The sequence below is a fragment of the Natator depressus genome, chromosome 5 (genome assembly GCF_965152275.1).
Source record: "Natator depressus isolate rNatDep1 chromosome 5, rNatDep2.hap1, whole genome shotgun sequence".
NCBI classification, from domain to species: domain Eukaryota; kingdom Metazoa; phylum Chordata; order Testudines; family Cheloniidae; genus Natator; species Natator depressus.
Genome location: NC_134238.1, coordinates 60,533,109 through 60,553,095, shown reverse-complemented (window position 1 = coordinate 60,553,095; position 19,987 = coordinate 60,533,109). Strand labels below are relative to the sequence as shown.

The 19,987-nt window shown below is 38.5% G+C and overlaps 1 protein-coding gene across 2 annotated transcripts in view; it reads left to right on the top strand.

The window, feature by feature from the left end:
• The window catches only part of ELL2 (elongation factor for RNA polymerase II 2), a 69,252-nt gene that overhangs the window by 39,287 nt on the left and 9,978 nt on the right, over positions 1 to 19,987 (top strand). For both annotated transcript variants that reach the window (XM_074952871.1, XM_074952872.1), the window contains exons 5-9: positions 1,587 to 1,846; positions 7,718 to 7,842; positions 7,996 to 8,089; positions 10,839 to 11,418; positions 15,525 to 15,591. In XM_074952871.1, the coding sequence (XP_074808972.1) occupies positions 1,587 to 1,846; positions 7,718 to 7,842; positions 7,996 to 8,089; positions 10,839 to 11,418; positions 15,525 to 15,591 (1,126 nt within the window). The remainder of the gene's footprint in view (positions 1 to 1,586; positions 1,847 to 7,717; positions 7,843 to 7,995; positions 8,090 to 10,838; positions 11,419 to 15,524; positions 15,592 to 19,987) is intronic.

Below are 19,987 nucleotides of genomic sequence, written 5' to 3'. Positions count from 1 at the left end.
AGTTCTGCCTGTCTAACTGGCCCTGCGTGTGGAACTGAAACCATTTCAGAGAATGCTATCAAGGAGGTCCTGAACTTTAATCTCTTGCCTAGCAGCCTAAATTTGGCCTTCAGGACCTCTTTTTTTTACCTTTCCTTATGTCAGTGGCACCTATGTGTATCATGATCACTTGCTCCTCCCCAGCACTGCACATACATCTATCTAGATATGTCTAAAGGTTCGCAACCTTTGCACCCAGCAGGCAATTCACCATGCGGTTCTCCCGATCATCATAAACCAAACTATCTATATTTGTCATAATCGTATCCACCTTTACTATTACCTGTCTCATTCTAATAACTGGAGTCCCCTCTCAGAAGTCTATTTTCCGTTTGAGAGACATGACATGACATGACATGACATCTGGAAGGAGGGTCCCAGCCACGGGAGAGTTTCCCTCCGCTCCAGCTTGATGATCTTTTTCCCCTGATATTTTCGTTTTCTTCAACAGCACAGAAGGTGTCAGACTGCCGATGGGACCACTCTGTTGTGTCCCTGAAAGTCTCTTCTATGTACCAAACTTATAAGGAATTGGGTTTGGAGGAATGATCAGCTTTTAGCAAGTCTCAACTTTACTCCTTGATCGGAGCCAAAATAGTAAACCTATTACAGTAAAGTTCTTAGATATATTGATGCTGAGTCCTGACTGTAGTGGTAAATATTTAAGTGCTAAAAAAAGAATACCTGGCCACTTCGCTTTGATTCTGGTGCGGAAGAGCTATTGCTACTAACCATTTATCTTTATGGAAAAATAGCCTGTTTGATTAAGTAAGCTGTTGAACATGTTTACTTCATTATCTTTGGAGGGGTGCCTTTACAAACATGCAGCATCACTTGAATTTATTGGGAAGCAATGTTTTCTAGGCATGTAAAACTTTTTATTAGAAACAGAGCATTTTTGAAACGTCTATGGATTTGATTTGCAAAGGTGTTGCATTTGACAGTTTCTTTCTAGTGAGAAATGTCAGGTCAGTTACATGGATTGTTTGGATAATGGAGGCAAAATAGTTTCATTTTTGAAATTGTGTGGCACCAATGATTGGTGACACTCCATTAATCAATTCAGTACTTGGTGTTGAATGTAAGTTTTTTGTTTTTTCCCCCAATTTCACAACCAGGCTTGTATATTCACTTCCAAGTTATGGTGCTGTTAATATGTAGATTTGGGTTCCTTAGGCACCAATGGAGAACATTTTAGTCACAGGAAGTACTTTAGTTTCATATGAGTTTTGTCCTCATTTAAAATATAAAATATCCCATTAGTTTGATGTTGAACTTTTCTCAGCCTGTAAATTACTTAAGAAAATATTGAAGGCATGCCTCTGTATAACAAAGCAACATATCTTGCCCTCCTAGCAATATCATTTATATTTGAGTAATTTCATATCCAACTTCTTGAGTTCTTAAAACGATGCATTTTATGATACCCTCCTGGGACTAAACAGTACTTGTACATATAACACTCTGAGTTAAACTTTGGGAAAAATCAGATGTTTATCAATCAGACGAGCTATTAATTTCCCCCCCTTTTTAAATTCTGGACTTAGGTAAAAGAGTACAGATTCGGAAAGCACCACAAAGTATTCCAGATGCAGCGCCCGAGAGGAAAAGGTCAACACCCATCAATCCTGCAAATACAATACGAAAGACCCACGTAAACAACAGTGTTTCTCAGCGACCATATAGAGACAGGGTGATTCACTTACTGGCACTGAAGACCTACAAGAAACCAGAGCTACTTGCTCGCTTGCAGAGAGATGGCGTTAATCAAAAAGACAAGAACTCCCTTGCAGCTATCCTTCAGCAGGTGAGAACATCTGGATAGGATGTCTTTTTCTGCTCTTTCTGCTCCTTCTCCTGGTTGTTTCTTAATACAGTTCAGGATTTTACTGCCATATTTCATCTAAAAAAGTGAGGGTTCACTTTGGTGAATGGCAGACACATTTATTGATATTCGCTCTTTGACAGTCTTCTTGAAAAGCTGCCCTGTTTTGTAAGTACTTAAAACAAAACAAACTGGAAGTTTAATGAGTTTATAGGGGAAGTTTGTACTATTGAAGACTTCTAAAGCTCTTCATGAGTGATAGGGAACAATTGCTGGGTATATTTTTAGCTATCTTTTTCCTACTGCAGTTTTTTTCCCCAGGAGGCTTACTCTTATTACTCCAAGCTGCTTAATTGGTGAACATAGTTTCTCTTAACTTTTCTTCTCTTAACTGTTCAGACTAATTCACTAAGGAACTTCTGTTTCCATTGACGAGTTTACCAGCCCTTTTTATAAAGAGGAAAGCTGTTTTGGGGGTGATGTTTAAAATGAGAAAAAATCTGCATAATCAAGTGTAGTGGCCTATAAGTTGGTGCCTAACCTCATTGAGTTCTATTACAAAATATTTAACTAGCTATCCTGGGATTGAAACTCTTATTTAAATGTTACAGTAAATGAAAATATTGGTGTTTGCTTTCTGTCAAAGAAAATTTTCTTTAAATAGTTCATTCTTCACTAAAAACATGAATGATATTTTAGAAGGAACTTCATATCTCTTTGCAAAAGAAAATATATCTGTAACATTACACATGTACTGCACACTTTCTTGTATGTATATGCATGCAAAGATAGCCGTGAAATTGAAGAAATCCCTTTTTACACTGCACTGTTCACACACTGCTTAAGCTGTGCACTGGTAGCTTTGGATGTCGGAGCCCCTTGAGTGAATTACAGTTCTGTCTGGAGTCATCATTATTCCTTCACGTCTTTAACCTCTATTAAGAACATAAGAATGGCCATACTAGGTCAGGCCAATGGTCCATCTAACCTGTATCCTGTCTTCTGACAGTGGCCGGTGCCAGATGCTTCAGAGGGAATGAACAGAACAGGGCAATTTATCGAGTGATCCATTCCCTATTATCCACTCCGAGCTTTTGTCAGTCAGAGGTTTAAGAACACCCAGAGCAGGGGGTTGCATCCCTGACCATCTTGGCTCATAGCTATTGATGGACATATCCTCCTCCATGAACGTATTATTTTTTTGAATCCAGTTATACTTTTGCCCTTCACAACATCCCATGGCAACAAATTCACATAATGCACAATCTGTGGAAGGAGTACTTCCTCTTGTTTGTTTTTGAACCTGCTGTCTATTAATTTCATTGGGTGACCCTGGTTCTTGTGTTATGTGAAGGGGTAAATAACACTCTTATTCACTTTCTCCACACCATTCATGATTTTATAGACCTCTATCTTATCCCCCCCTTAGTCATCTTTTTTAAGGTGAACAGTCCCTCTCTTCATAATCTCTCCTCAGATGGAAGCTGTTCAATACCCCTAATGATTTTTGTTGCCCTTCTCTGTACTTGTTCCAATTCTAATATCTTTTTTGAGCTGGGGTGAGCAGAACTGCATGCAGTATTCATGGTATGGGTGTACCATGGTTTTATATAGTAGCATTATGATATTTTCTTATTATGAACTTTCCTAATAGTTCCTAACCTTCTGTTAGCCGTTTTGACCGGTGCGGCACATTCAGCAGAAGTTATCAGAGAATTAGCTATGACTCCGAGATCTATCTTGAGTGGCAACAGCTAATTAGACCCCAGCTAATTTAGACCCCATCATTTTGTACAGTTAGTTGGGATTATGTTTTCCAATGTGTATTACTTTGTATTTACCAACGTTGAATTTCATCTGCTATTTTGCTACCCAGTCTTGTGAGATCCCTTTGTAACTCTTCACAGTGAGCTTTGGACTTCGCTGTCTTGAGTAATTTTGTATCATCTGCAAACTTTGCCATCTCACTGTTTACTCTTTTTCCAGACCATTTAGGAATATGTTGAACAGCACTCTTCCCAGTACAGATCCTTGGGGGGAACCTGCTATTTTTCTCTCTCCACTGTGAAAATTGACCATCTATTCCTTTGGTTCCTATCTTTTTCAACCCAGTTACTGATCCATGAGGACCTTCCCTCTTATCCCATGTCTGCTTACTTTGCTTAAGAGCCTTTGGTGTGGCTTTTTGTCAATGGCTTTTTGAAAAGCCCAGATACAAGATGCTGGGTCATCCTTGTCCATATATTAGTCGACCCCCTCCAAGTATTCTAATAGATTGGACAGGCTTGATTTCTTTTTGCAAAAGCCATGTTGACTTTCCCCAATATATAGTGTTCATCTTTTGTTCTCTCCATGAACGTAACTTTTTTTGTAGCAGAGTTCTAGTTCTTTTGGAGAGGGTAGTGGATTTTTTTTCTTCACCAAAATTATCCTTAAGCTTGCATTCTGTAATTTTAGGCATGCTCTTGGACTCCTGGACTCAAAGGGTTGAGTTCTCATTTCATGTCCCATTATAAAGAGTTGTTGGGGAAAAAAATGCTTGCTGGGATACCTTTTTAACACTCTGCTTTGCCTATCCCCACATTGACTACCAGAATGCTGTAAATTTAGTCTCTCCATTTTATTCATCTCTAAAATAGGCTTTAGTTAAAATGAAAAAATTTTGGTATGGCTTAATCCACCACTTACAGAATTCTTTTCATACATATTTACTGTAACTTCCATCTCCATAATGGTTAATTCATTGACTTTTAAACCAGGAATAAGTGTTGTCCATTTGTGAATTGAGCAATAATAAATATGCTTAAATCAGTTTTTCAGACAGTAAGATTAAATTTATGTAAATTTTAAGTGTATGTAGACTGAAGTATTTTTATGCAACTGTTAAAGTGTTAGCAATTGTCATTTTCTGTATCTTACTGTAATAGTTCTAAGAGATTAGGATGACAGATTCTGAATCGTCAGCCATGGTGTAGCTGCATAGCAAAGAAATTGGACCTAGATGAAACGTTGACATGTTTTTAACCTGGATCAAAGAAAGGGATCGCTAATAAACTTTGAACATCTGCCAGAACAATAAACTGCAAGTTTGAATAGTGCTTTTGTTAAAATGTTTGAGGTCAGATGTCAGTTAATTGTATAGTTTAGTCATAAGCTGTACTTGTATCTTTTTTACCATAACACTGCCGTCCCCTTGTAGAACCTACTGACGCTAACGTAAAATTCTAAAGGCTAGGCCTGCATAAGTGCACAGTGGGGGAAGGAGGAGATGGGTTCAGTGATTTTTCTCCAATCCATCCTCCTCCATGACTGTGGTATGGAATAGCTGTCTCAATGCCTGCTACGTCCCCAGCGCTTGCACCTCTCAGAAAAGTGTGCCATGCAAAGCGCTTTAATTACTACTTGGCCTTCAGAAGCCAGCAGTATAATGCTAACTCATCTTATTTCTACACTACAAAGTTTTTATTTTTAGTTCAGTAATGCTATCATTTCATCAGCAAAGTTCTATAGACCTTTTATTAGAAAGTGTTACACCATAAATCGGGTGAGCAAACTATGGCCCACGGGCTGTTTTTTAAGCTGGCCCATGAGCCACAGCACATGGCTCAGCCCTGCTCCGGCCCAGGCGCAGGGTCAGGGGCTGCATCATGCAGCTCCCAGAAGCTGCAGCATGGCCCCGCTCTGGCTTCTACGCGCTCCAATGAGAGCTGGAGGGGCAGTGCCTGCAGATGGGGCAGCATGCAGAGCCACCTGGCTGCACCTCTGCATAGGAGCCGGAGAAGGGACATGCCACTGCTTTAGGTAAGTGCCACTCGGAGCTTGCCCCAGCCCTGATCCCACTCTCCAAACCGCTCGATCCCAGCCTGGAGCACCCTCCTGCACCCCAAACCTCTCATCCCCAGAGCCCGCACCTCCAGCCAGAACCTACACCCCTGTCCCAGCCCTGATTCTCCCCCGCCCCCTCACTCTCCAAATCCTTCAGTCCCCGCCCAGAGCACCCTCCTATACCCCAAACTCCTCATCCCCTGTCCCTCCCTCACTGCAACCCCAATTTTGTGAGCATTCATGGCCCACCATACAATTTCTATTCCCCGATGTGGCCCTCAGGCCAAAAGGTTTGCCCACTCCTGCCATAAATGGTCTTGAGTACGCAAGTGTCTTAACTTTTAGCTAGGGGCTGAAACTGGGAGGCTAAACATAGTTGCTGTTTGCACATGTAAGAAAACATTTTTTTATTGAAAGTACTACTATTACTTTGCTGTTCCTAACAAATGGGTCTATTCTCTTTGATTTTAGTTTGATTTTATTTGTTTCAGACAATATGGTGGATCACTAAAACTCTTTACAGGCAAAATATAGGCATATACAAGTCCTACTACTTGTTTTTTGAAATACAATATCACAACCAGCTATGACAGAATACATAAAACACTTTAAAAATGAGACATGGAACAATACAAAACATACCTAATGTACTTGATCCACTAGCACACGTTCAGATACCCTCTTTCTTTGAGACTTAGTCCAAACTTTTTGGGAGGGGAGGGCAAATCTGCATAAATCACGATTGTGTCATATGCTTTTCAGTCTACAAGGCTCTCTTTAATATCTTGACTAGGAGTAACAGGCAAAGGCCCGGTTTCTGAACTTCAGAGGTCTGTTACAAATAGTACAGTTTGAAGGTCTAAAATGAGATTTGAAGGGGAAAAGTTGCCAAATTAATGCTTTGATGTGGCAGGCATCAGTGAGCATGGATTTTTACCAACATGACTCTTTTCAAATACACAATGTATTTCTCTTCAGGAAAGGAAGGGGGACCTATCAGAAGCTGTCTTAAAGCAGATCATTAATAGGATGTATAGGCTAATAAACAACAAGGCATTAATTAGTATGGAATTATGAGTACAACATTTTTTCCTGGAATTCATGGATATCTGTTTTGCATGTATGCTTGGGGCTTATCATAGAATTAGGTGTGGAACAGGGCATGTACATCCCTTCTTAGTTACATTTCTGCAAAATTTTACTTGTACCCTTCTTGCATGACTAAAATGTGTTTGATACACATGGCTGAAGTTGCCTTACATCTTCATTAAACCAAAATGTTTTAGGTATACTTTAAAAAAAAAAAAAAAAAAAAAAAAAAAGGTCACTCATTAAACTTACAACAGTTTTTGGTCCCTTTTTCATTAAAGGGAAAATTTAGTGTTGTGTTGTACTATCTTGACACTCTCCGGTGGAATGCAACAACTTCATGTGGTTTCTAGGAAGTGTGAATGTACTAAACTCCATGACCCAGTCTCTGGGAAACAAGAAAAGCTACCTATTTTTGTCATAGTCATTTGGCTAGATAAAAAAGCTGCTCTTGCTGGCACTGCAGTATGAGTTACCACTATTCCTAAAGCTGTGCCAATTTTCTTTTTTTGTGATCTAATATTGATGTCAGCAGAACTGTGTTGGCTGCTATTCCATTAGAAATACAGGAAAAATAAACACTTGAATTATAATGTTCGAACTTGAACGCCTAAAGTTAGAATTCTAAATTTGTATTTAGTCATGTAAATATGAATAAGCCTGACTAATGTACATTGACCTTCAGATCTTTTGAAAAATCAGGCCATTCTTTTATAAGTACCTAAATTCACACACCCAAGATTGAAACTTTTTGTATGCCAAAATTTTCACTATATGAAAGGTCTGTCCTTTATTGCCTTTAAAGCCGAAGGCTAGAAAATACAGAATACATTTTTTTCATGGTTATATTTTCAACCTATATTTAAACTGTCCAATCTTTTCTAGTATTGTAACTTGTAGATAGCTTTAATATTTGTATTTTTAAATATATATTTGTAGGTAGCCAACTTGAATCCCAAGGACAACTCTTACACTCTGAAGGATTATGTATTTAAAGAGATCCAAAAAGATTGGCCTGGATACAATGAGATAGACAAACAGTCATTGGAGTTAGTACTTTCTAGGTAAGTTCAAGCTTTTTCTTTAATGGTAACAATAAAAGAATACATTGTTTGAGAAGTAACAGGCTTCTTTCTTCCCAAATAATGTAAGATCTATTAGAGCATCTTTTTCTTGATTTTTTTCCTTGTAACCTGGAATATGGGTGATCTTTACAGAAAACTAAATTCATCTCAGAATGCCACCAGCACCAGTCATTTGGAATCTCCTCTAAGTTCTTCTAAAGATGCTGCATCTGCTTCTCCTTCCCAGGTATTTAATTTGTGATTTTCTTTATATTGCAATATGATGCAGTCAGACTTAATACATACAAGTTTTATATTGGTGTGAAAGCTTTAATCATGTAATGAGAAGCACCCGTACCCCTTCTAATGTATGAAGAAGGTGAAGCAACTATTTCTAGGTAATTGGATGGTGGCATAGAATAAAACTTAAAAAAATAGTTGCACCATGGAAGACTGTGGAACTGATGTGTGGGTTTTTTAAAAAATTCTTGTCATGTAGTTCCTAAGAACCTCAACTTAATAACCCTGTTTTTAGAGATCAAATAGCGTTGTAGTAAACCAGACTTCTACGTAGATGGCTCATAAAATGTTTTGTGAACATAGATTCTCAAATATAGCCTATTGCTATGGTATCTGAACTCGTAAGTGACCATACAAAATATAACTATTAATAGCATGTTGGCAAAAGTTCTGTCCTTACTCACGGTTGAACTTGTCCTCAAAGGCTTAACTTTTTAGGTGTCAATCACTTTCTGGTTGTTAAATACTTAGACAAAAAATATACCTCATATATTGCCAAAGAATTTATCTTGGTGTGTCTTGGTACTTCAAATGAAGGCAAGATATTTGTATTACTTAACTCTTATACCCTGTTGTATGCTGTCATAACCATAAGAGTAGCCTAAAATTCCTCCTTACCTGTAAGGGGTTAAGAAGCTCAAATAACGTGGTTGGCACCTGACCAAAGGAACCAATGGGGACAAAAGATACTTTCAAATCTGGGGGCGGGGGAGGGAGGCTTTGTTTTGGGTTCTTTGTTTCTGTGTTTGCTCTTGGGAGTAAGAGGGACATCAATCCATGTCCTCCAAACCATTCTGAACCAGTCTCTCATATTACAGAAGTTGTAAGTACAGCCAGGCAAGGTGTATTAGTTTATCTTTGTTTTCTCAACTTGTGAATTTTTGCTTTGCTGGAGGGAGGTTTATCCCTGTTTTGTTATAACTTTGAAACTAAGGCTAGAGGGGGTTCCTCTGTGTTTTGTGCATCTTTTGTTAAGTTATCTTCCAACCTGATTTTACAGAGGGGATTTTTACCTTTTCTCTTCTTTTTTTAAATAAAATTCTTCTTTTAAGAACTGATTTTTTTTTTTCAGTGTCCAAAGATCCAGGGATTTGGGTCTGTGTTCACTTTGTAACCAGTTGGTTAGGATATTATTCTCAAGCCTCCCCAGGAAAGGGGGTGTAAGGGCTTGGGGGGATATTTTGGGGGAATAGGAACTCCAAGTGGTCCTTTCCCTGATTCTTTGACTGAATCACTTGGTGGTGGCAGCATACTGTTCAAGGACAAGGTGGAATTTGTGCCTTGGGAAAGTTTTTAACCTAAGCTGGTAAAAAATAAGCTTAGGGGGTCTTGCATGCGGGTCCCCACATCTGTACCCCAGAATTCAGAGTGGGGAAGGAACCCTGGCATATGCTGTGGGTGTTCGGTCTATCTGTACTGTCATATTGTTTTGATATTTGATTTTTCTGTCATGCAGGCATTTTTATGCTGCAGCCTTTTAACCCTTAGTTTAAATGCAGTATTTACGCTGGACAGGACAGAAATAAGGTGTTTTAGGGCAGCAATATTGTTTCTGGGAAAAAATATTTTATTTTTGTTGTGGGTGTTGTTCAGATATCAGTTATGATTAAGTGTAGTCCACTGGTTAAAGGATGGAACTGAGTGAGAAGACCTGGGTTCTAGATGCAGCCTCGCTGCAGATGTCTGAGACCTTGGATAAATCACTTATTTCTCTATGCTTCCCTTGTTCATCTATAAAATTGAGATAATACCCACTTTAATAAAGCACTGGGAGACTTTCAGATGAAAAGCACTATTTAAGATTGCAGTAAAAATATAAAATAGCACTATAGCAAAGGCAGTAGAAGAGCATTCTAAAAATTATTGGGTGGTGCTTTCATTTGCTGTTTTGGGACAGGTGAAACGAAGTACTGAACATCCTGTACTGAGGTCATTAACATATTTGGGACAGGGAGAAATAAATACATACCTGTTTCTTGCCAACTTTGGCTACTGTTTCTCATGGTAGTGAAATAGTATAAATTGTGTGGTTCCGTCTTCTCATCTGCTCGAACACACACACACCGAATCTGGAAGTAATTCAGCTGTGTGGTACAGAGCTCTGCTTGGCACTTCTGGGCAGAGGCACTGCTTTGTACTGAAACATAAGCAATATATGCTTGTTAAGCAAATTGACATGAGTCAGATAGTATTTCAAAAGAACTCCAGTAGTCTCTGAGGATAATTTAGACCCCAGGCTCCCTATAGCAGAAACTTGATTTTTCCTTGCCCCTCTTTGAGGTTTAGGCTTTCTGATGTGCGCACTGTTCCACATGGGTTGGAACTGCTTGAATAAAACAGACTATATAGAGGCAGCAACTGTTTACTTACTGAATGTATCTGCACTGCACAAATATCTAGAGTACTGACTAACCTGTCATGTTCCAGCATGGACTGTGATACTTCCCCAGACAATGTCTTATGTGGTTCCAAAGTCTTGGTCACAGATCTGAAGGGGATCTTCTCAGGATGACAAATTTTTAAAGCTATCTAGATTTATTTTTTAAGCATGAAACAAAGCACATGTTTAGCTGTCATGATCTTCATCTTATCTAAAGATAAACTAGAAAGCATAAGAGACTAGGTTTTAATCAGTTTGTTGTAGACATACCTTAGAATTGGATTAAATGGAAACTAATGGTCTTTTTTTATTGCAGAAACGGCTGTTGGATTCAGATTTTATTGATCCTTTAATGAATAAAAAACCAAGAATATCTCACCTGACCAATAGAGTTCAACCAACATTAAATGGTCACTTGACTGCTTCCAACGAGAGAGCTACTGCACCACCACCACCACCACCACCACCCCCTGCAGCTGCTGCCACCCCAACTCCTCCAACGCTTCCTTCAACTCGCCTTCCTGTTTCAAATCCTCCTCAGCCGGTGAACTCTAACTCCAATTCCCCTAGCACTCCTGAAGGCCGAGGGACTCAAGACCTGCCTGTTGATAGTTTTAGTCAGAATGGCAACACCATCTTTGAGGACCAGCAAGAAAAATATACCTCTAGGACTCCTTTGGAAATGCCAGCACCCACTGCAGTTGAGTTAGCATGTCCAAAGTCAACAGATGAGGTACATTCAGTGTTGCACAAAAAGTCCAAAAAGAAGTCAAAAAAACATAAGGAAAAGGACCAAATCAAAAAACATAACATGGAGAGTATGGAAGAAAAGGAGAAAGACCTTAAGAAAGAAGAAATTGTCAAGCTGAAAAATTCCAGTTTGGATTCAAGTGAAGGTATTTAAAAAAGCAGCACTTTAAATTACTTTATGGATAAGTGAGACTGATCTAGTGGGTAAAACAATGGACCAGAAATAAGGCCTTAGTTCCACTCCTAACTGCTACTGATTCACTAAATGTTGAACAAGTTACTTAACCTCTCTCTGCTGCCTTCTTCCATAGCTGTAAAATAGGAATAATGATAGTTACCTGCCTTTACATATAGCAATTTTCACCTGAACCAAAGTGCAAATTATTACCTTACTAAGCTTTCAGGCTATACAAAAACAAAGGGGAGGAATGACACGTACACAAGTACAGCTATATTGGCACTCCAGACAAAATGTTGTTCAATTTTATTTTTGGTAAGATTGACTTCAGCTTTTGAATAACAGGAATAATTCATATTTTTAAAAAATTATAAACAATTCATTGTTGGATGGAGTGTTGGGTAGTCAAAAGGAGAGAACAAAAAGGAATACTACTTTGGTTTTTTTATAAACTATAAGGTGTTCACATACCACTTTGAATGCAGGGCAGTTTAATTATTAACTGTATTAGGTCAAATCAATTTATCAATGGGCATCAGTACTGTTAATGTTTACTGCATTCTTCAGAGAACTAACTGTGACTTCATGGCTGTGAAATGACTTCTAAAGAAAAAGCAAACTAACTGAAATTTGATTGCCCATACAGTAAACATTGTTATTGAATCATACAGTACAATGTTCTCATTTCAGTGGCTGGAAGACCAACCCACAGAAAATTAATGAATTTTGCAATTAACAAGTAAAAGTACATACTAAAGGAAGAGATAATGTTGCATAACATACACTTAACTGCAAATTATTTTTAATTATAGTACAGTAGCAATTGTAGAGTAATTTTGTGTTTTTTTTAAAAAAAAAAAAAAAAAATCTAGCATTGTGAATCTTTATTCCAGATCTCTGAAAGTTGGGAAGAGACTGTTTTCTCTTTACAAAAAACCTTGCAGTTTACTCAGATGTAAACTAAAGTTTCAATTTGGACACTTCTCTCCTTCCTCTTTCCTGCTCCAGAAATTATTCTTACAACTACTTTAAGCAGTAGTGGAGAGGATATTAAAAAATCTTAAAATCCTGCTTGTAAAACCAAATGAAAGCTTACCAAATATATTTGCTTTCCTAATACTATTTTTTTTAAAAGGTTGTGGAATGTGGCTGTTAACTCAAAATCCATAAGATATCAGTTGGAGCTACAAAGTTTTTTAATATTGACATTTAATAAATATCAGGTGTAAGTAAGGGCAATTCCTTTAACCTTGCATTTCACGTTTCAAGTATCTTTTGTTAATTCAGAAGTCAGATTCAGCCCTCACCTAGTCTAAAACTGTTTCATCTCTGGAAACAGAGCTGATTGTATGGATTGGATTCTCTTTGTAGACTGCTGATGGATAAACCTGGATCTTTCCGATTCATTTAGACACACAATATGGCTGCCATTGCAGGGGTGGAATATATGTTCCTGAAAATCTTTGTGCTCAGTACACCAGTATATGGTAGCATTCAGGGTACTGTCAGTCAGTTACAGAATTCTAAATGCCTAGTAAAATTCTATACTGTGCCTTAAATTGATATTTATGTTGCTAGGGCACCCACAACCTGCTGGGCACCTTCAGAGGAAGACCTCGTTGTGTAAAAATTTTTATTTAAAAAAATACTCCTTTTTAAAATTGGATTTTTGTTCATAGTACTGAAATTTGGATAACATAGGTTTTATTTGTATAATATTTATTTATTTTGTATCTCTCACGGAATTGATAGTTCCTATTAAACTTTGCACTTCTGATTAGGCCTCAACTGGAATATTGTGTCCAGTTCTAGGTGCCACATTTCAGGAAAGATGTGGATAAATTGGAGAAAGTCCAGAGAAGAGAGAAAAAAATGATTAAAGGTCTAGAAAACATGACCTATGAGGAAGGATTGAAAAAATTGGGTTTCTTTAGTCTAGAAAAGAGATGACTGAGATGGGATATAAGTTTTCAGATACATAAAAGGTTGTTACAAGGAGGAGGGAGAAAAATTATTGTTCTTAACCGCTGAGGAAAGGACAAGAAGCAATGCGCTTAAATTGCAGCAAGGGTGGTTTAGGTTGGACATTAGGAAAAACTTCCTAACTGTCAAGGTGGTTAAGCACTGGAATAAATTGCTTAGGGAGGTTGTAGAATCTCTATCATTGAAGATTATTAAAAGCAGGTTAGACAAACATCTGTCAGGGGTGATCTAGATAATGAGTGCGGGGACTGGACTAGATGACCTCTTGAGGTCCCTTCCAGTCCTTTGATTCTGTAGTACAACGAATGCCATTTATAGGAAGAGTAATCTCTTGGTATAAATATAATTGCTTTACTCACATACTTCTGATCTGAATCATATATATTCTTACAGACCTCTAACTGTTGGAGCCTGAGTGAGTGCTTTGGCCAGAATATTCTGTTGTTCAAAATAACTCAGTGTTCTACAGTTTAAGGGTAACACTAACTTATCATATGTGGGGTGGTATGTTCATAAACTTGCTAGCAAAACTAAATTTATAACTGTGTTTTGCCAGTAAGTTCTAAATACCAATCCCACATATGAAAATATACTTAATGAATAACAACATAAGAATGGCCATACTGGGTCAGACCAGTGGTCAGTCTAGCCCAGTGTCCTGTCTTCTGGCAGTGGCCAGTGCTAGATGCTTCAGAGGGAATAAACAGAACAGGGCAATTTATTGAGTGGCCCATCCCATGTTATTTTTACTCCCAGCTTCTGATGGTCAGAAGTTTAGGGATACCCAGAGCATGGTGTTGCTTGCGTCCCTGACCATCTTAGCTAACAGCCATTGACGGGCCCATCTTCTGTGAACTTATCTAATTCTTTTTTGAACCCAGTTATACTTTTGGCCTTCACAAAATCCCTTGGCAACGAATTCCATTGGTTGACTGACTGTGCTGTGTGAAGAAGTACTTGCTTTTGTTTGTGTTAAACCTGCTGCCTGTTAATTTCATCTGGCGACCCCTGGTTCTTGTGTTATGTGAAGGGGTAAATAATACTTCCTTATTCACTTTCTCCCCATCATCCATTATTTTATAGACCCTTCTCTTATCTTTTAATTGTCTCTTTTCTAAGCTGAACAGTCCATATCTTTTTACTTGTATGGAAGCTGTTCCATACCCCCTAATGATTTTTGTTGCCCTTCTCTGTGCCTTTTCCAATTCTAATATATCATTGTTTACATGGGGCGAGCAGAACTGCATGCAGAATGCATGGGGTGGGTCTGCCATGGTTTTATATAGTGGTATTATGATATTTACTGTCTTATTATCTAACCCTTTCCTAATGGTTCCTAACATTCTGTTAGGAATATGAGAAGAATTTAAAACACAGGCTCTTCCTAAAGTAGAGGAAATAGTCCCATTTGTATTGCTTGCAAACAGATGGATTATTTAGGGATTACATTACTTTCATAACACCTTCCTGAAGAGCAACATATTGACTTGCTTTTTTACCTGTAAAAACCAATGTTGCCATATTAATGAGGAAATCTTCTGTTCAGAATTAAAGTCTGAATGCTAATTAGATTTGCATAAAATGCTATAAGGACTTCTTTTGTATAGAAAGTATTCAAATTAAATTATAAACTTTGCTTACCCATAGTTGGAAGAGGAGAGGGACCATTCTTGCACCAAGAAAAGCACTTTGGCTTTCCACCCTATTGTCCTTTAGTTTGGTCCCGTGAGAGTTGCATATTGATGTAAAACTTCTAGCTCCTATTGTGTGGCCACATCTGCCACCTCAGATTTTGAATTGTTGTGCAGATGCCACAATTTATCTTGATGATATAAGGTTGACCCTGGGTTAAGATTGCATTATTTTGTTGTACAGATTCTACAGTAGCTAATGTGCTTTAAACTCCTGGTATTGCCTATTGTAGAGTTGGTCGTATGGCCCCTATTGTAAACAGTTGTGCGCTTTAGTCATGATTACATGGTGAGACAACAGAATAGAATTCCTGGGAAGAAGTGTTCCAGACGCTTCAGATTTGGATCACATTAGGTATATTAGAATCTTTTTATATGTCAGCCTTTTATTTCCATATAGGTGTTAAAGAGACTTGCACTGACTCTACAGATCCTTCATCAACAAGTGAACTACCAGACTACTTTGTGTAAGTAAAATTAGGCCTAAGATTGACAAAATTCATGCCATGCACCAACAGGCAGTTCATGAATCAACTGTGAAAGGTCTTATGTAATTAGAAAATGGAAGAGTTACCAAAATGTAACTTTTTAAAGGGCCATGTCAGTGCTGCTGGTTCTAAAAGTAGTGCCACTCTATGCATTAAATATCTAAGAATATTTTTTTCAGAAGTGCTTTAAAAAGTGAAGTTCTTGAGCAGACAGGGTATTGAAATAAAGCAACAAAGTGGGTGGTAGACTTGCTCCCAGCTTAGTGGTTAAATTGCCCAGCAGGAAAGTTTAAATATTGGAATCTTTGGCTTTGAATATTTTTTACTATTATATTAAATACTCTTTATGGAACATGTATAGTTAAACGATTCTGCATCAAAGAGTTTACAGACAGCGTGGATTAAAAACTGAATTATATTTTTTTAAAATCTGCCTTACATTATATTTGAAATTTCAAATCTATTAAGTCCTATGCTTACTGTGATTAAGGTTATTTTGTCCTAGATATTTTTTGTAAAAGTCACAGACAGGTCTCAGGCAACAAACCAAAAATCATGGAAGCCCATGGCCTGTGCTTGACTTTTACTAAAAATACCAGGGGGTGGGCTGGGGGATTAACAGTCCTTTTTGGGTCAGGCCCCCTACAATTACGACACTGTGAAATTTCAGATTTAAATATCTGAAATCAAGACATGTATGATTTTTAAAATCCTATAACCATGAAATTGACCAAAATGGACCGTGAATTTGGTAGGGCCCTACTGATGAAGCACTAATAGAAAAGATGACAACATTTTTTTTACTTTTTTCCCTATAACATTTACTTTATTTGCACCCAGCTGTTAGCCCTTACCTTTAACAGTTTAATTGTAATACGTATAAAACTGTCTACTAACTTTTTAACCCTACCTGCAATCAAATTATGGCTAAGCCTCACTTTGTGACGTCTAAACTGACTCCATTTATTCCCAAAGACTTCCACAAGACAAAATGTTCCTCCTCACTCAGCATAGATGAAAATGTTGAAAGAACAATGGCAGGTGCTTGAGGACTGGTGATCCCCTAGGCTAATGTGCACCTTGGGAGTTTGTACTGTCCTTCACATAGCTGGGGGCCTTGTGTTGTAGAGTGGCTCAAGTTTGTCTGGTGTTGGGGCCAATGAAGGAACTGGCCAGTCACGCCATACACCTTAGCATACTGCTTCCTGCTGAGTCTCCTCCTAATCTGAGGCCTAGCATTTCATGTTTTTTCTATGATAAAGAACAGTTTGTCACTCTGTAAGTGGAGTGGGTGGTGTTTTCTGCCCTGCTTTCAATATATCTGATTTATTCTGAGCAAGATGTCTTCCTCATCACCTGTGTTCGCATTCTGATATTCCAGTGAAGTCATAACACTGTGTTTAGGACTTCACAATTTCCACAACAGGTTGTGATGTAATAAATGCAGGACTGATGTCCTTGCAAGATTAAATAACAGGAGAGGATGGGCTGTGACAAAACAAATCCTGGCTTAAATATAGCTTTTTGTATTGCTACAAATATGAAAGAAACTAAAACGTGACTGAGGGATATCAGTGAATGTTTGAATACTTTCACCAATATAAAAGTTCCTTTGTACAGTAGGTTAAAGTTGAATTTGTCAACCTTTTTGTCTCTAATGGTCTTTGTCACTATAACATTATATAGAGAGTGTGTACGTGCGTGCATGTCTGTACAGTTTATATATAACTGTAACCTTGCTGCATTTCAGTTAAATAATATAACTTTGGCTAACGTGTGTACAAAATATCTGTACAAAACACACATTAGCAATGATCATGAAATATAAGCTCAGTATGTTTCTATATGAGCTACGTATATCTAACTACAACTTTACATTCCCTGCACCCTGAATGAATGTTCTAGGTTTATCTGGCATGAAAAGAACACCAATTACAGTTAAATCATAGGAACACTTCTCTGTTTCTGTGACATATGGTTTTAGCCCTGTAGGAGCCTGAAGCCCTTGTGGTCGTTTTTTAAATGGTCACTGAAACTAAAGCAGCACCACCTGTAATAGGAAAATAGTTGGAAGTCAGCACTTTTTTAGTGAAACACAGTATGTGATGTATTTCTAAAGAGGGAGATTTGTGATCTAGTGCATAGTTCAGGAGTGGCCAACCTGAGCCTGAGAAGGAGCCAGAATTTACCAATGTACATTGCCAAAGAGCCACAGTAATACATCAGCAGCCCCGCATGAGCTTCCCCCCCTGCTCTCAGTGCCTTCTACCCACCAGCAGCCCCGCCAATCAGCGCCTCCCCCTTCTTCCCTGCACCTCCCAGTCAGCTGTTTCATGGCATGCAGGAGGCTCAGAGGGGGAGTGGGAGGAGCAAGGGCATGGCAGGCTCAGGGGACGGGATGGGAAGGGGTGGGGTGGGGGCAGGGCCTGTGGCAGAGCCAGGGGTTGAGCAGTGAGCACCCCCCAGCACATTGGAAAGTTGGCGCCTGTAGCTCCAGCCCTGGAGTCTGTGCTTATACGAAGAGCCGCATGTGGCTCCGGAGCCACAGGTTGGCCACCCCTGGCATAGTTTATAGTTTCCAAATTTGCCTTGGATTTAAAAAAAAAATTAAAAAGACTCTTCAGAGAATATTGTAATGCTACATCAGATGTCATCCACTCAAACTGTGTTAAGCTATTAAAGCTTTGATGCAGCCTGACCACTGGCTGAACTTGTAACTGCTGCAGAAAATATCCATTTTACCATAAAACTGCTCACCAGCGAGCTGCAAAAATCAGGGGACCTTGATTCAGAATTAAGGATGAGCTTTCTGAAGAGTACAGAGAGCCTTGGTTATGACTGTACATAGTGAGAAGTAAAAATGTATCAGCAAACACATTTTTCCACTTACATATGGCACCTAGAAACTAGAGTGGTGAGCATATTAAAATGAATAAATAGGTGTGAAAAACTGAGAAGTGCTAATAAATCTTAATTTTAGCTCCTTAACTCATTCCATAGAAGATTATGTGAAATTTTTCAATATGCCAAAAATGTAAGATTTAGCTGTGTAACTCTTGTCTTGGCACAGCTGAATGTTGAACATTTTCTAGAATTTAAGAACTTGTCTCAGACTGAAACAACTATTGTAACAGAGCCAATCTGTTGGCTAAATATGTATTTTTAGAACATTTAAAAATCAATATTTACCAGAATTCCTTGGACCAGTTCTAAAAATCCTACATATAGCTTCTGAAGATGCTCAGCAGCTGTTTTTTTACAGTTTTATTGGTGGCTTTACATTTTTCTTCAAAATGTAAACATCAGATAACATCTTACCCAGTGCTAGTTGTGCTACTAACAAAGCACTCTTTTGCTATTCTGTGAAGTTTTTTTCATTCCAAAAACTACAAAAAAAGTCAGCATGGATTTTCTTAAACTCATTCCTCAACTTAAAGGAGAAAGGAGTGAGGTTTTTGGTGGCCGTTCTAAAGTGGCCAGAATTGAAATGCTGACTCAACCCTAACTAGCATGCTGCTAGAATATAAAACAGTGACTAATTGTAGTGTACATATGACTTCAGTGATAGAATCTCATTGCCTGCACGTTCAAATATATCAGCTGATATATTTGGCAATGAGCCCTGTGGTCACTGCAGCACATGCCCCTTCTCCTGCATATACATGTCTGGTGAAATGTCTGGCAGGACTGCTCCTCTGTTTGCTAATCCTGCCCTCTGATTAAGCTATAGCTCAGTTAAACCAGGAATAACTGCAACATTATTTCAGGCAGATGAGTTCAGTCCCAACTGGGGGCAAGCTTTCTCTAACAGTCAGCTTTTTAACTTGTACCATCATCTTTAACACGATAAAAGATGGATCTGATAAACATGCATGAAAAGAATGAAAATAAATTTGGCCCAGCTTTCAAACTCCTTTCTCTCTCAGTTCCATGCCCCCTGGAGCAATTGATAATCCTGCCCCTCCAACAGAACTAATATGGCAGAGAAAGACAAGTACCATAATACCAGTAGATGCATATATGGGGCAAGGGTGAAGCCATGAAGTCACCACCCAAGCATGGTAATGACAAAGCTAACTTACAACTTGGCATGTTGGGTGCAAATAACATTGTTACAGCTGGGAAGAGAAGGATATTCCACTTCACGTAGGAATTTTGCTTTTTTTTCAAATTTGTTTCTGTTCTGATTCAGAATGTAAATGAGAAATGTCCTGCAAAAGGGGATGGAGCAGTCCACTTGGCAGACCCTGGAAGCGCTGTGGTCAAGGAACCAGATCAGCAAGCTGGCAGGAAAGCAGGCAGTGTCATCATAAACCAGCCTGATTTCCAAAATTGAGTGGTCTACACAAAGCAATTTGATTTTGACAAACGCAAA